Here is a 17,170-nt window from a genome sequence, read left to right as displayed (position 1 = left end):
AAAACTTTCACGACTCCTCTGCAGGACCATCGCAATGTTGAAGATCGATGCTCTGAAGGAGTGATTCTCAAATTGTACCACCTCAGATGACACTTGACTCTCCAGGTACAACTTTAATGACCAACATTAAAATATAGTAGCGTAGTAGGCCTGAGTATTTATTAAAAACAAGGAGATTTTAATTAACAAGAAAATGTAATATGTTTGGCCTCAAAAACACAGTTTGAACAGTAACGCTGTGTTTGAATAGAGGAAAAAAAAAACACTGTACTTTAACCAAGTGATTCTTTGGCGTATAACTAAATGGAGCCCATGTACCACTAAGTGGTACGCGTACCACAGTTTGAACATCACAGCTCTAAAACAGCAATTAAAATATAGCTACGTGGAAATGTCAACATTAAAATAATTTTGAAAACATTAAATAATATTTGAGGTCAATTTGCAGCACCCATCAAAAGTCATAAGCCAGGGGTTGATTCGTTTGGAAGTCAAACCCTCTCACAGGCTGGGACAGCCCTTGAACTGATTCATTGAATTTTAGATATCATAAAAAAGAAGAACACAGCCTGATGTCATGTTTCTTTAAAAAAGTCATCTGTATTAAACGTTTTTTTTTTTTTTTTTAAACAGACCACCCACAGTTAAAAGGCTGGCCTAAAATTCAACATACAATCAAGATTAGATTTGTCAACATCATGTAGCACATCATCATCATCATCATCATCACGTGTCCTACAAAACATAAGATTGATTGAAGAGGTCTGGAAGCGTCATTATTATTGTTCCAGTACCTGTGCGTTTCAAGACTTCTAGGTTTGGCCAGGCAGACACTGCAGCATGAACGAAGGCGAATTACGGGGGAAAAGATAAAAGACCCAAAACGTAGAAGAGACGAGAAGCACCATTCCGTGAACAGAACCTCTGCAGTCTTTATAATCAGGGTCAGCCCTGAAGCGACTATCTGGAGAGGAGTGGATTTGCCACGCTGAGGTTTTTGTTTTTAGAGGGTTGGCACTAAATGGGAACAGCTGAAGTTTGTTGGGTGAGGGGATAGGGCGGGGGGGGGGAAGGCACTGGACGTGAGGCAGTCGCCACCGACCTCCCACGTCAAGTCAGCTAAAGTCTCCTCCCACACCCGATGAGATTGTCAGGTTAGTCCTCCACCAAAAAAAGAACCATGAAGTTGTACCCATCCAGGAGTGACTGTGCAGTTATTTAACAAAATATACTTTACTAAATATCCTTTTAGAGCATCTTTAAATGTTCTCTATATTGTTTCCATGTCTGGAAGTCGTGGGTGGGAGGCGGTTGCTCCAACTTGGGATCAGACCTCAATTGTGGACACTGACCACGCAGGAAAGATTCTCCGACCCAGCAGAATTCATCAAGAGTGGACCCATACCCTCTGCCTCAGTTACTCAACCCTCTTCTTGTGATCCTGCGCCATTCCTCTTCATTCTCCTCCAAGGCCAGGCCGAGACACACTGCCACAAACAAGGAAGGGTCACACATTTACCAGGGGGTTTGAGGAGATGGTCATGGTCCCTATTTAAGAGAAGTTCAACACTTGTCTGAACTAAGCCGAGCGCTAACTTTCCAAAAGATAATCGAATGCGAGGAACAACTTGTCTCTCCAGTTCTGCAAATGAGTCAAGACACTTCCTCAATCCATTCTGATTAAACCAGAACAAACAAAGGCTGACTCAAGTCTGGAAGGACATCAACAGAGCATGAAACACGGCTGAAAAGTCCCACGTAAATATGTGATCTATGAAAAGCTAACATGAGGATGCGTAAGCTTATTGTTTATAGATGCTTAATTGCATTAGTCATTAAGACATTAATAGAAAAGTGTTTCTCTTTTACATTACACTGACGGATAGGAGTGTGACAATACATTGATTTAGGGTTGTACGGTAAACCGCTATTAGTATAGTACTACGATACTAATGAATCATATTCTCTATTATACCGCCTCTAAAAAGTACCGGTCCGCCGTCGTCATCACGTCGTGACATTGCTGGTTCACGAGCAGAGGAGCATGTTCGGCAGCGCACACACACAGAGTACATACAAGCAGACACCGTGTGTAGACAGAAAAGGGAGAACTGACACATTTTGGCTGAAAAAGTAAAGATAAAGGTGAAGTTATAACACTGAAACACCCTCAGGAAGAGGTGCTTTAAGACATGGCTAGCTAGCTAGCAGCTAAAGTCCATCCGCAATCTGCAGTGTTTTAGCTACTTCCATATCACTAATACTTGCCTCTATGGCGACAAATAAAGTACGTTTCTTACATGTAGCATTATCACTGGAGGACGAGGAAAAGCTAAACATGCTTCACTACACACCGTAGGAGGATACAATAGCTCACCAGCATCAAAATGTAAACAAACGCCATTGGTGGATCTACACCTGACATCCACTGTAATGATACCAAGTACAATAGTGTATCTAGTCGATACTACTATGAACACATCGATATTTTTTAGCATCACAAAATCTTCTTTCGTTTTTTTAAAAATTTATATTATGTTTATAAACTCAGGAAATACGTCCTTGGACACATGAGGACTTTGAATATGACCATTGTATGATCCTGTAACGACTTGGTATCGGATTGATACCCACATTTATGGTATCATCCAAAACAAATGTTAAGTATCCAAACAACAGAAGAATAAGTGATTATTACATTTTAACAGAAATGTAGATAGAACATGTTAAAAGAGAAAATAAGCAGATATTAACAGTAAATGAACAAGTAGATTAATAATTCATTTTCTACTGTTTGTCCTTAATAATGTAGACAAAATAATAGGTAGATAAATTACACAAAATGTTACTGCATATGTCAGCAGACTAATTAGGAGACTTTGTTTGTTTACTTACTACTAAAAGACAAGTTGTCTAGTATGTTCACTATTTTATTTAAGGACAAACTTGCAATTAGAAACATATGTTTAATCTAATGAAATATTTTTTGCTAAAATAAAGCCAATAATGCAATGTTTTGTGGTCCACTTTATTTACAAAAGTATCAAAAAGTACCACAAAGTTATCGAAATACATTTTGGTACTGGTACCAAAATATTAGTATCGGGACAAGACTACATTGATTTGTCAAACTATTCCGATATTTCACATAACGATACCATAACCGAAAAAAGACGCAGCTTACCTTTTATTCTTTTTTGTCGTTATGAAGTGTTTTATTTTACTCTGTGGTAGACTGTACGCGATACATTATGGACTGCCTCAACAATCTTGTGTTACATATGCAACACTATGGATTGGCAATATGGCCTAAAATCATCTATACCATGATATATTACAGCATCCGGTCTTAAAACATATATCACAATATATTATTTGGCCTGTAAATGATAATAGAACCATTTCAAAACTGGTTAAAAAGGCGCCTACTGTATTTTTCTAACTATAAATCGCACTTAGAATCCTTTCATTTTCTCAAAAATCGCCTTATAACCCAGAATTAATTAATTCTGGTTGTGCTTACCGACCTCGAAGGAATTGCATTTGGTACATGACATAATGAAAAGTGTGACCTATAGATAACAGTCACACCTAAGAGATACGCGTGGACTTCAAGTTGAGGCCTGTTCAATATATTGACGCTGGCAAGCACCCATAAGCAAACAACACCAAATTGTTGATGTTTCATTGAGGATAAAGACAATTACACGCAGCGCTCAAAAATCTGCTACGAAGCCACAACACACAATTGGTACCTGCTGATGTGTATTTAGGATCTGCATAATTCCCGAAAATGTGCAGCCATCCACCATTGTAAGCTCTTTTTCCTCTATTCTCTTGTTGTAGGGAATTCATCCCCCGTTGTTGCCATTTTTACTAAAAAGTAGCGTACAGTGCTAACTTATATCGGTCAGCAGACTCACTGTAAAAGCGCTAAAAACTAGCGGTACAACAAAGATGAAGGGGAGAAGACACTGTCGAAGTGGAGGCACGTAAATAAAACCGCCCACAAAACGAGAGATGGTCTGTAAAACATAACTCCTGTAACAACTTGACAAAAGAACCACCATTACATAACCACAAGAAAGTGTTTTAATGACTCCTTTATTGCGCCTAATCCGGTGCGCCTTTTGTTTGAAAATAAATCCGCATTAATTGGCAGTGTGGCTTTTAATGCGGCGTGCCCTATAGTAAAAAAAATATGGTAATTTGGCAGCTGACGTATGCGGTATAATTTTTAGTAATTTCCAGTTGTGTTATTTTCTCAAAATATTGTGAATCTCTGTGTTAATTTACTGTTACTAACTGATTACTTACTCTTGTAACAAGGTTATATCTACACTACTGTTAAAATGTACTACTAAGTACTTATTATTCTGTTGTTTGGATACATAACATTAATTTAGGACAATGCTACAAATTTGGTTATCGATCTAATACCAAGGAGTTACAGGGGCAATGATTATACCAACTTCAAATGATCTATAACTTAGAATGATTACATTTTAAACACAATTATAATCATACAAAAACACAAAATGGTGGCGTAACAATATCAATTAAATATTCAAATGATATCATACAATTGGCTCTGATTTAAATCATTTGTTTTTCCTTTAAAGGTACACTGCACTATTTTAGGAATTGTACCTATCAATCCCAATCCTTACGTTAGACAACACATGATTTCCTTTTTTATGCATTTTAACTCGTAAATAAACGCAGGCAAAAGACAGCTAACTAAGGATGTCAGTGGGAGTTGCTGTATTCCGCCTATAAAGCGCTCTAAAAAAACATCCAAAAACCTCAATCAAAGATGTATACACGTGGTGTAAGAATATATGTAATGTACTAACAGGCACATGCACAATCACATATTGACATATTTTGCTAATTTTAAGCACACAGCGGGATATTAAGTTCACAGACGACTCACAACATTTTCCCTTCAACAATAACAACACCACTAATCATGCCAGGAGAGACTACAATGACTATTTTGGCACAAACAATGATCCAGGACCTTATATTTTTGAGCCTAAATATACGGAGGATGAGCTCCGAGTTTTAGATTATGTGTGCTCAGGGGCGCCGCTAGGGATTTTGGGCCGCATGAAAATAATCTTTACAGGGCCCCCTGTATTATAATTTCATCATCATTAGGGGCCTCTCTGGGCCCCCCTCCATCATGGGCCCCTAGAATCCGTCTCCTTTACCCCCCCTTTTCGGCGCCCCTGTGTGTGCTTAACAGATCCGGCTTTAATGAAACACTAAGCATCATGTAGCAGTATTGCTAAGAGCTGAAGAAGAAATATAAACTATGAAAATAATAAAACAATCACTTGCTGTACAACGTCTGCTCTCACTGGGATGCTGACAGAAGGGATTTTTTTAATTAATCAAAACCTTCCCCGCAGGTAAAAAAAAAAAGGTGATGAAAACAAGTGTATTTTTCGTGTCTTTCTCGCCATCTCCAGGTCTAAGTTTAATATTGAAGTTGACCAACTTCTTGGTTTATGGCCACAACTTTCTACTATACAAGTGAAAGGCATGATTTATAATCTTGACTTAACTTTGACCAACTCAAAGGTGATGTAGCAGCTCAGTATGTCAATACTGTAGCTGCAAAAGCTAGTGAGCTCTCTGTGATCTCAGCGCCACTAAAAATAGTTTGCCTGCGTTAACAATATTGCCAATACTTCGTTAATATTCAGGCCACAAGATGCACCACAGTCGTGGTCAAAAGTGTACATACACTTGTAAAGAACATCATGTCATGGCTGTCTTGAGTTTCCAATACTTTCTACAACTCTTATTTTTTTGTGATAGAGTGATTGGAGCACATACTTGTTGGTCACAAAAAACATTCATGAAGTTTGCTTCTTTTATGAATTTATTATGGGTCTATTGAAAATGTGAGCAAATCTGCTGGGTCAAAAGTATACATACAGCAATGTTAATATTTGCTTACATGTCCCTTGGCAAGTTTCACTGCAATAAGGTGCTTTTGGTAGCCATCCACAAGCTTCTGCTTGAATTTTTGACCACTCCTCTTGACATCTGACATCACATGGACAAAGATAAGACCTTCTGGAGGAAAGTTCTGTGGTCAGATGAAACAATAATGGAGCTGTTTGGCCACAATACCCAGCAATATGTTTGGAGGACATGCATGTGGAGTTTGCATGTCCTCCCCGTGACTGCGTGGGTTCCCTCCGGGTACTCCGGCTTCCTCCCACCTCCAAAGACATGCACCTGGGGATAGGTTGATTTGCAACACTAAATTGGCCCTAGTGTGTGAATGTGAGTGTGAATGTTGTCTGTCTATCTGTGTTGGCCCTGCGATGAGGTGGCGACTTGTCCAGGGTGTACCCTGCCTTCCGCCCGATTGTAGCTGAGATAGGCTCCAGCGCCCCCTGCGACCCCGAAGGGAATAAGCGGTAGAAAATGGATGGATGGATGTTTGGAGGAGAAAAGGGGAGGCCTTTAATCCCAGGAACACCAATCCTACCGTCAAGCATGGTGGTGGTAGTATTATGCTCTGGGCTTGTTTTGCTGCCAATGGAACTGATTCTTTAAATGGGAAAATGAAAAAGGAGGATTACCTCCAAATTCACAGGACAAGCAAAAATCATCAGCCCGGAGGTTGGGTCTTGGGCGCAGTTGGGTGTTCCGACAGGACAATGACCCCAAACACACGTCAAAAGTGGTAAAGGAATGGCTAAATCAGGCTAGAATGAAGGTTTTACAATGGCCTTCCCAAAGTCCTGACTTAAACGTGTGGACAATGCTGAAGAAACAAGTCCATGTGAGAAAACCAACACATTTTGCTGAACTGCACCAATTTAGTCAAGAGGAGTGATCAAAAACTCAAGCCGAAGCTTGTGGATGGCTACCAAAAGCGCCTTATTGCAGTGAAACTTGCCAAGAGACATGTAAGCAAATATTAACATTGCTGTACGTACACTTTTGACCCAGCAGATTTGCTCACATTTTCAGTAGACCCATAATAAATTCATAAAAGAAGCAAACTTCATGAATGTTTTTTGTGACCAACAAGTATGTGCTCCAATCACTCTATCACAAAAACATAAGAGTTGTAGAAATGATTGGAAACTCAAGTCAGCCATGACATTATGTTCTTTACAAGTGTATGGGACGGCGTGGCAAAATTGGGAGAGTTGCTGTGCCAGCAATCTGAGGGTTACTGGTTCAATCCCCACCTTCTACCATCCTAGTCACGTCCGTTGTGTCCTTGAGCAAGACACTTCACCCTTGCTCCTGATGGGCCTGGTTAGCGCCATGCATGGCAGCTCCTGCCATCAGTGTGTGAATGGGTGAATGTGGAAATAGTGTCAAAGCGCTTTGAGTTCCTTAAAAAAAGGTAGAAATGCGCTATACAAGTACAACCCATTTACCATGTAAACTTTTGACCACCACTGTAAATGGAGTATTGTTGCCAGTTTTTAGATGTTTTTAGCGGGTTTTATGGTCGCAATAGTGTACTCCCATTAGCTACATAATTAGCCACCTTGTATTTGCCATATTTTACCAAATAGAATGCATAAAAAAGGAAAACATATGTGTTGTCTTGGGCAGCACGGTGGAAGAGGGGTTAGTGCGTCTGCCTCACAATACGAAGGTCCTGAGTAGTCGTGAGTTCCATACCGGGCTCGGGATCTTTCTGTGTGGAGTTTGCATGTCCTCCCCGGGTACCCTACGGGTACTCCGGCTTCCTCTCACCTCCAAAGACATGCACCTGGGGATAAGTTGATTGGCAACACTAAATTGGCCCTAGTGTGTGAATGTGAGTGTGAATGTTGTCTGTCTATCTGTGTTGGCCCTGTGATGAGGTGGCGACTTGTCCAGGGTGTACCCCGCCTTCCGCCCGATTGTAGCTGAGATAGGATCCAGCGCCCCCCGCGACCCCTAAGGGAATAAGCGGTAGAAAATGGATGGGATGGATGGATGTGTTGTCTTACATAGGGTTTGTGAGTGATAGGTACAATTCCCAAAAAGTGTAGCTCCCCAATAAAGCCCCATGTATCCAGAGATTTATTTATTGAGTGTGTAAACAATAACACAGTACTTTTGAACAAATATGAAAAACATATCAATATAACCACTGTAGTATCAATCATATACTGATACTAGGTGTCATTACTGTCAATATTTGTGTCGATCCGCCCACCTCTGTTTACATTCCAGAGCTCTAGCTTGCGGTTAGCATATCATCCTACAATGTGAAGTGTAGCATTTAACAGTATTTCTCGTCCTCCAGGAATGATACTTTTAAGAAACTGACTTTATTTGTCTCAATGGAGGCGAAGATTGCTGACTTAGAAGTAACTCTGCACTGTGGAGGGACATTTGCCGGTAGCTAAAATGCAGCGGTGTATTGAGGACCTATTTTTTTTTCCGTGTGCCATCAAAATTGCGTGACACAGCCCGAATGTGTCATCAACATGCATTATCACGATACAACGATAGTAATGAAAGCTCTGTTGGCGGACAAACATATTGTGTCGCTCCCCAATAGGCTGTCAACCTGATTTATCCAACCAGCATGAAGTATTCAGATATTATTTTCGTAAAACGCATATTGTATCGCATCGTATCAACGCAAGTAGTTTGTCATCTAACCTAGTAGTGCTCGCATGAGCCCTTTAATATTTGGTAGCAATAATAAACATGTTACGCAAGAGTATATTAGCATACTAACAAAAAGATACTTTAAAAAAATGCAGCATCACTTAATTTTAATTTATTTTTAGTATCATGAGATTATTTTGACATATTTGATTAATTATAATAAACATCCAAGTTATCCATAAAACAATTATTTAGGTTTAAGTTGACAAAAAATATGACACCAGCCAACGTAATTTCCCCATTGTGGGATAAATAAAAGTCTATCGTATCCTATCGAGCAAAATGTTTTTGAGAATCCGTTCGAAAGCCATTCACTGTTGCAGATAAACAGCTTTGTAAAACATTTAATAACCGACTACTTTTTTTTTTTTTAAGTTCTGCATGGCACCCTCACACCGAGGCCTCCTCTCCCAAGTGTCTCTGTGAAATGCCACTTTAATGAGTCACTTCACAATGACCTTCTATGCTTAAGTTACATACGCACATTTCTACTTCGAAGTGTGCAAAGGAGTGTGCGCGTGAGACCGTGAGCTTTTATACGCCTGTATATTTTTGTACGTACGCACATTTAAGGTTTTGCCCGTACAAAGACTTTTAGTCAAATTGTTACATGCAGTTTTTTAGATAAAGCCCTTGGTTTTGGCACTAGGAGATCAGAGATTCACACTAAAGTTTCTTGGTTATGTCCGACCAGATTTGCCGAGTCATTCCCCAAGTACTGAACCCCTAAAGCTGCTTAAAGCACACTGGATTATAAGGCGCACTAAAGGGGTCATATTATTATGATTTTTTTCTAAATGTAAAATACTTCCTTGTGGTCTACATAACATGTAATGGTGGTTCTTTGCTCAAAATGTTGCATAGATGATGTTTTACAGATCATCTTCAAGTCGCTTTCTGACAGTCTCTTCAGGATGCACCGTTTTGTGGGCGGGAGTGGAAGAAGTGTCAAAAGATGGAGCTAACTGTTTTAATGACATTCAGACTTTACTTCAATCAATAACGGAGCAGCATCTCCTCATCCGTGGCTCACTAGTGCAACAACAACGCCCGAAATGTGTCCCGTGAAAAACCGTCCGACCGGAACTTTCTAATAACTAAAGTTCTGTGAGTGATTTATGTAAACTCACTACATGTTTTAGTGCTTTCATGGTGAGTTTACTGACAGATATAAGTAAGAACTTTACACTATTTTATATTAAAAATGACAACAGTGGAGGATGGATGTCACATAACAAGAAGATTGTGATAAAGAAGAAGCTTATTGACTATGGTATTGCCACTGACTACAGTGGCGGACGTGCACAAATTTTCAGGACTCACGCAGATCTCAAATACACATCAGCAGGTACCAGAAGGTAAGAAAAGATGCTTTTGCATAATATTGTGAAACAAAACGCCAGATAATATGTCTGCTAATGGGTGCCATTTTGCGGTCCTTATACACACACCATAGTAATACTTGTATCTCTGACTACGGTAGCCGTAATGGGCCGACAATCCATCAAGCGGTGCGGCTTCAAAGTCGTACTAAAACATTTTGACAGATTTTTGAGTGCCTTGTGTAATGTTCTATATTTTCAATGGAACATTTAAAGTGTTTATGTCGTTTACTGGTGTCATATTGCAGTCTACATTTATCTCTCATGTGTGACTACCATCTACTGGTCACACATATCATTACACCATGTACCAAATGAAATTGCTTCGAGGTCGGTAAGCACAACCAAAATTATTCCGTATGTTAGGCGCACTGTTGATTTTTTTAAAAAATGAAAGGATTTTAAGTGCGCCTAATAGTCTGAAAAATACGGTACCCGATCACTGGTGGTGTAGTAACTGTGGCTGTGAATGGATTTCTGCAGGAGCCCTGTGATCTAGCGACCCAGTCCAGGGTGGGCCCCCCATCTCACATGGGCAGCTGTGCTTATCTGTGACACTAAACAGGATCAGCTGTAGAAAAAAGAAGCATGGATGCACAGCATATAGTCCAAGTATCTGATGTATGGTATGAATTAGGGTTGCGCAATATAGACGATATAAATGACATAAATTTGTCTTTTATTACTATAGTTATATCGTTATAATCTACAGCACAGGCCAAAAGTTTGGACACACCTTCTCATTCAATGCGTTTTCTTTATTTTCATGACTATATCATCACATAAAATTCTGCTTCCGCATCTGTTTCTGACACATGCGTTTTGGGCTGGTTGTTCTGAAAACAAACCCCGCCCACTCTGCTTTGTTCCTGGTCTGAGCTGCTGTGACGTAGATTACTGTAATAATTCCTACAACGCCCCAAAGCGCAGATTATGACCACTGAAATACTTTCTATAGTTGAAGACTTACGGCCATTTAAAAACAGTACTGCACATCATAATGGCAAATACACTTTTGATGTTAAAGGTAAAAAAAAAATTATGGAGAACGTTCGGCGGGCCGGATTGAAAATTATAACACGCCGCGGGCCATATTTTGCCCAGGTCTACTATACACAGTAGAAGAATACAAAAAAGCAGCTAAGCAAATCAATACAATGCATTTTGTAAACAATGAATGACAAAGACGGCTCATCTCCTGCATTTGTCTTGTATTTTTGATTATAATACAGAGCAGTATTAACCTTTACTTAGTTTAATTATTAAACATCTTAAAATGTGCAGCGACCAACATATGCTATTATTTAACAGGCCAATGGGGAAGTTAAAATTAAACCCCATGAACTCTGCCTAGTAACAAGTGGCCACGTGAGGAGGAAAAATATACATAAAGAGTTGCGATTAAAAGTGTACATACACTTGTAAAGAACATCATGTCATGACTGTCTTGAGTTTCCAATCATTTCTACAACTCTTATTTTTTTGTGATAGAGTGATTGGAGCACATACTTGTTGGTCACAAAAAACATTCATGAAGTTTGCTTCTTTTATGAATTTATTATGGGTCTACTGAAAATGTGAGCAAATCTGCTGGGTCAAAAGTATACATACAGCAATGTTAATATTTGCTTACATGTCCCTTGGCAAGTTTCACTGCAATAAGGCGCTTTTGGTAGCCATCCACAAGCATCCACAGGACAATGACCCCCAAACACACGTCAAAAGTGGTAAAGGAATGGCTAAATCAGGCTAGAATGAAGGTTTTAGAATGGCCTTCCCAAAGTCCTGACTTAAACGCGTGGACTATGCTGAAGAAACAAGTCCATGTCAGAAAACCAACACATTTAGCTGAACTGCACCAATTTTGTCAAGAGGAGTGGTCAAAAATTTAACCAGAAGCTTGTGGATGGCTACCAAAAATGCCGTATTGCAGTGAAACTTGCCAAGGGACATGTAAGCAAATATTAAAGGCCTACTGAAATTATTTTTTTAAATTTAAAACGGGGATAGCAGATCCATTCTATGTGTCATACTTGATCATTTCGCGATATTGCCATATTTTTGCTGAAAGGATTTAGTAGAGAACAAGATCGCAACTTTTGGTATCTGATTAAAAAAAGCCTTGCCCCTACCGGAAGTAGCGTGACGTAGTCAGTTGAAAGGCTCCTCACATTTTCCTATTGTTTTCAATGCAGCTAGAGCGATTCGGACCGAGAAAGCGACGATTACCCCATTAATTTGAGCGAGGATGAAAGATTCGTGGATGAAGAACGTTAGAGTGAAGGACTAGAATGCAGTGCAAGACATATCTTTTTTCGCTCTGACCGTAACTTAGGTACAAGCTGGCTCATTGGATTCCACACTCTCTCCTTTTTCTATTGTGGATCACGGATTTGTATTTTAAACCACCTCGGATACTATATCCTCTTGAAAATGAGAGTCGAGAACGCGAAACGGACATTCACAGTGACTTTTATCTCCACGACAATACATCGACGAAACACTTTAGCTACGGAGCTAACGTGATAGCATCGTGCTTAACTGCATATAGAAACAAAAGAAATACATCCCTGACTGGAAGGATGGACAGAAGATCAACAATACTATTAAACCATGGACATGTAAATACACGGTTAATGCTTTCCAGCCTGGCGAAGGTTAACAATGCTGTTGCTAACGACGCCACTGAAGCTAACTTAGCAACCGGACCTCACAGAGCTATGCTAAAAACATTAGCTATCCACCTACGCCAGCCAGCCCTCATCTGCTCATCAACACTCGTGCTCACCTGCGTTCCAGTGATCGACGGTGCGACGAAGGACTTCACCCGATCACAGATGCGGTCGGCGAGATGGAGGAAGTTAAGGTGAGTTCGGCGGCTAGCGCGTCTGCTATCCATCTCTGTCCTCCTGGCTGTGTTGCTGTAGGCCGCCGCTAATACACCGATCCCACCTACAACTTTCTTCTTTGCAGTCTCCATTGTTCATTAAACAAATTGCAAAAGATTCACCAACACAGATGTCCAGAATACTGTGGGATTTTTAAATGAAAACAGAGCTTTTTTGTATTGTATTCAATGGGGTACCAATACTTCCGTATCAATCGTTGACGTCACGCGCATACGTCATCATATCTAGACGTTTTCAAGCGGAAGTTTCCTGGGAAGTTTAAAATTGCACTTTATAAGTTAACCCGGCCGTATTGGCATGTGTTGCAATGTTAAGATTTCATCATTGATATATAAACTATCAGACTGCGTGGTCGGTAGTAGTGGGTTTCAGTAGGCCTTTAACATTGCTGTATGTATACTTTTCACCCAGCAGATTTGCTTACATTTTCAGTAGACCCATAATAAATTCATAAAAGAAGCAAACTTCATGAATGTGACCAACAAGTATGTGCTCCAATCACTCTATCACAAAAAAATAAGAGTTGTAGAAATGATTTGAAACTCAAGACAGCCATGACATGATGTTCTTTACAAGTGTATGTACACTTTTGACCACCACTGTACATAGTTAGTTCTATTAATTTTGTTTTAATAAGGAATATGTTGCGCTGTAAATAATAATAATTCACAGTCTTAAAATGAGCGGCGAGCTTTGTGTAAGTTTTTAGTCATTTTTATCATGTAAACATCACTAAAATGTTAAACAATGTTACCACAAATGTAAACTAGCGGATGTCCTACAACAATGTAACGCCCCACCCTTCCATGAAGTTTGTGTAGGAACTATTTATGTTGTTTTTAAGTACTTTTGCTTGCTGTCAAACAAGCCGTGGCTACTAAAGTCTGGCTAGTTGAAAGTAATGTTGCGAGTTTCAAAGTCCCGTTTTTTTCAATCGATTTAACTCACCATTGCAAAAAGCAAGGATGGTGCAGAACTTTCCTTACAGGATGACACAAGAAGCACAACACGGGTCGTCGCCTTTCAGCGTGGACGCATAGTTCATCTGGCGGTCTGACGTAGATTACCATAAAAACTCGTATAACACCCCAAAGCGCAGATTTCGACCACTGAAATACTTTCTATAGTTATTTAAAAACAGCACTGCACATCAAAATGGTGGTGACAGTTTTGATGTTAAAGGTAAAAAAAAATATGGAGAACATCCGGCGGGCCGGATTGAAAATCATAACGGGCCGCATGTGGCACACGGGCCGTATTTTGCCCAAGTCTACTATACACAGTAGAAGAATACAAAAAAGCAGCTAAGCAAATCAATACAATGCATTTTGTAAAGAATGAATGACAAAGACGGCTCATCTCCTGCATTTGTCTTGTATTTTTAATTAAAATACAGAGCAGTGTCTTAACTTTTACTTAATTTAATTATTAAACATCTTAAAAAGTGCAGCTACCAACATAAGCTATTATTTAACAGGCCAATGGGGAAGTTACAATTACACCCCATGAACTCTGCCTAGTAACAAGTGGCCACGTGAGCAGGGAAAAAATAATAACATATATATATAGTTAGCTCGATTAATTTAGTTTTAATAAGGAATATGTTGTGCTGTAAATAATAATAATTCACAGTCTTAATTTGTGTAAGTTTATAGCATTTTTTATCATGTAAACATCACTAGTCCTAAAATGTTACCACAAATGTAAACTAGCGGATGTCCTACGACAATGTAACGCCCCACCCTTCCATGAAGTTTGTGTAGGAACTACTTATGTCGTTTTTAAGTACTTTTGCTTTACTAAAGTCCAGCCAGTTGAAAGTAATGACGCAAGTTTCAAAGTTTGATCGACTTAACTTACCATTGCAAAAAGCAAGGACGGTGCAGAACTTTCAGAGGGTATAAATAATGACAGATAAAGATCGAATAATATTAACTGCAACATGTAAGTGTAAAAAACAACAACAACAACATTATGAGTTGTTCATTTTCAGAATGTGCTTGTTCTATTTTTAAACAAAGAAAACAATCTGAAGTTGTCTTTATTTTTAAGTTATCGTGCCGTGATTTTACTAGTCCGGCCCACTTGGGAGTAGATCTTTCCCATCTAAAATGAGTGTGACACCCCTGACTCAAACAATGTTACCACAAATGTAAACTAGCGGATGTCCTACAACAATGTAACGCCCCACCCTTCCATGAAGTTTGTGTAGGAACTACTTATGTCGTTTTTAAGTACTTTTGCTTTACTAAAGTCCAGCCAGTTGAAAGTAATGACGCAAGTTTCAAAGTTTGATCGACTTAACTTACCATTGCAAAAAGCAAGGACGGTGCAGAACTTTCAGAGGGTATAAATAATGACAGATAAAGATCGGATACTATTAACTGCAACATGTAAGTGTAAAAAACAACAACAACAACATTATGAGTTGTTCATTTTCAGAATGTGCTTGTTCTATTTTTAAACAAAGAAAACAATCTGAAGTTGTCTTTATTTTTAAGTTATCGTGCCGTGATTTTACTAGTCCGGCCCACTTGGGAGTAGATCTTTCCCATCTAAAATGAGTGTGACACCCCTGACTCAAACAATGTTACCACAAATGTAAACTAGCGGATGTCCTACAACAATGTAACGCCCCACCCTTCCATGAAGTTTGTGTAGGAACTATTTATGTCGTTTTGAAGTATTTTTTGCTTGACTGAAGTCCAGCTAGTTGAAAGTATTGACGCGAGTTTCAAAGTTTGATCGACTTAACTCACCATTGCAAAAAGCAAGGACGGTGCAGAACTTTCCTTACAGGATGACACAAGAAGCACAACACGGGTCGTCGCCATTCGGCGTGGACGCATAGTTCATCTGGCGGACTATCTCTGCGAACAGGTCGTCCACGGAGATCTTGTTCTTGGCCGAGGTCTCCATGAAGGGACAGTTCCATTCCTCCGCCAGCGCCTTACCTTCGCCGGACGACACCTCCCGCTCCCCCTCCAGGTCCACTTTGTTCCCCACCAGGATCATAGGCACCCGCTCGTACCGTTTGACCCGGATGATCTGGTCCCGCATGGGCTTGATGTCCTGGAAGCTCTGCTGGTTGACCAGACTGTAGACCAGGATGAAGCCCTGCCCGTTTTTAATGTACAAGTCCCGCATGGAGGCGAACTGCTCGGTGCCGGCCGTGTCCAGGATCTCCAGCACGGACGGTGAGGAGTCCACCTCGATTTCCTTCCGGTAGAAATCCTCTATTGTGGGGTCGTACTTCTCGATGAAGGACCCCGTCACGAACTGAACGGTCAAGGCGGATTTCCCGACCCCTCCGGAGCCGAGGACCACCACTTTGTACTCCCTCATGGTTCCTCCAGCCGATCACTGCCAGCAGTTTTGTTCGGGCTCCAGGGCGTGGCCGCGGACTACTGCCGCTACCGGGGCGGGGGGGATAAATGCGGTGCTTTCCGACCCGCACTCAGCGCTTATGTTGTGACATGTCGGAACAGCGCCGGTTCTAATGCGAGTTTCCCCTCTAGTTGTTGATCAAGTAGGCAGCGAGCACTAGTTTTCCCGAGCTGGCACAGTCACCGCACCACATGTAGTGTTTCCTGTTTTGACTTTCAAAACAAAATAATAAAGATGACAAAAATCGTGTCATGTATCTGCCTAAATTAATAATAAACATGTACACACTGGGATTATTTATATCTAAAAATTGTTTTACATATTCATATAATCAAAACTAAAAAAATACTTTTGATGATAGTTGATTTTACACGGGAATCGCCCGCTACAGAACAGCTTCCGGTATGTGTTTGCTAACAATCCGTAACTTTAGTAGACGCTATTGGTTTCCTGCCCACGCTCACTACGCAACCATGAGTTGTACGTCACACTTCCTGTATTTAAAGGTGCAGTGCAACTCCACTCCAGCAAAAATAACAATTACAGTGTATACCAGGGTTCTGCAACCTTTACTATCAAAATAGAATTTTCCAATAAAGAACACTAGCATATAGCAGCAAAACGTAACACAACTTATGAACTTTTTAAAAGGCTTCATCTTTGTAGTTTTTTATTTCACAGGAAAAGCAATCTGTCCATCTGAAATTACACACATCTAGTGTTTCCTGTTTTGTTTTTCCAAATAAAAAAATAAAGATTACAAATTGTGTCATGTATCTGCCTAAATTAATATTAAAAATGTACACACTGTTATTACTTATAATCTAAAAAAATGTACAT

General features: G+C 39.9%; 1 protein-coding gene across 1 annotated transcript; it reads right to left on the bottom strand.

The window, feature by feature from the left end:
• Positions 1-644: 644 nt before the first annotated feature.
• On the bottom strand, positions 645-16,516 carry LOC133658363 (ras-related protein Rap-2b). The gene is made up of 2 exons (XM_062060288.1): positions 15,703-16,516; positions 645-1,487 (listed from the first exon to the last, which is right to left on the bottom strand). The coding sequence occupies exon 1, from the start codon at positions 16,286-16,288 to the stop codon at positions 15,737-15,739; it is 552 nt and encodes a 183-aa protein (XP_061916272.1). The 5' UTR covers positions 16,289-16,516; the 3' UTR covers positions 645-1,487; positions 15,703-15,736.
• Between the last annotated feature and the right edge of the window lie 654 nt (positions 16,517-17,170).

Source organism: Entelurus aequoreus, linkage group LG10 (genome assembly GCF_033978785.1).
Source record: "Entelurus aequoreus isolate RoL-2023_Sb linkage group LG10, RoL_Eaeq_v1.1, whole genome shotgun sequence".
NCBI lineage: Eukaryota > Metazoa > Chordata > Actinopteri > Syngnathiformes > Syngnathidae > Entelurus > Entelurus aequoreus.
This window is presented reverse-complemented; position numbering and strand designations above follow the sequence as displayed.

Bases quoted from the DNA above. Each gene is read 5' to 3' on its own strand.
- LOC133658363 (XM_062060288.1), bottom strand. From the start codon at position 16,288: ATGAGGGAGTACAAAGTGGTGGTCCTCGGCTCCGGAGGGGTCGGGAAA.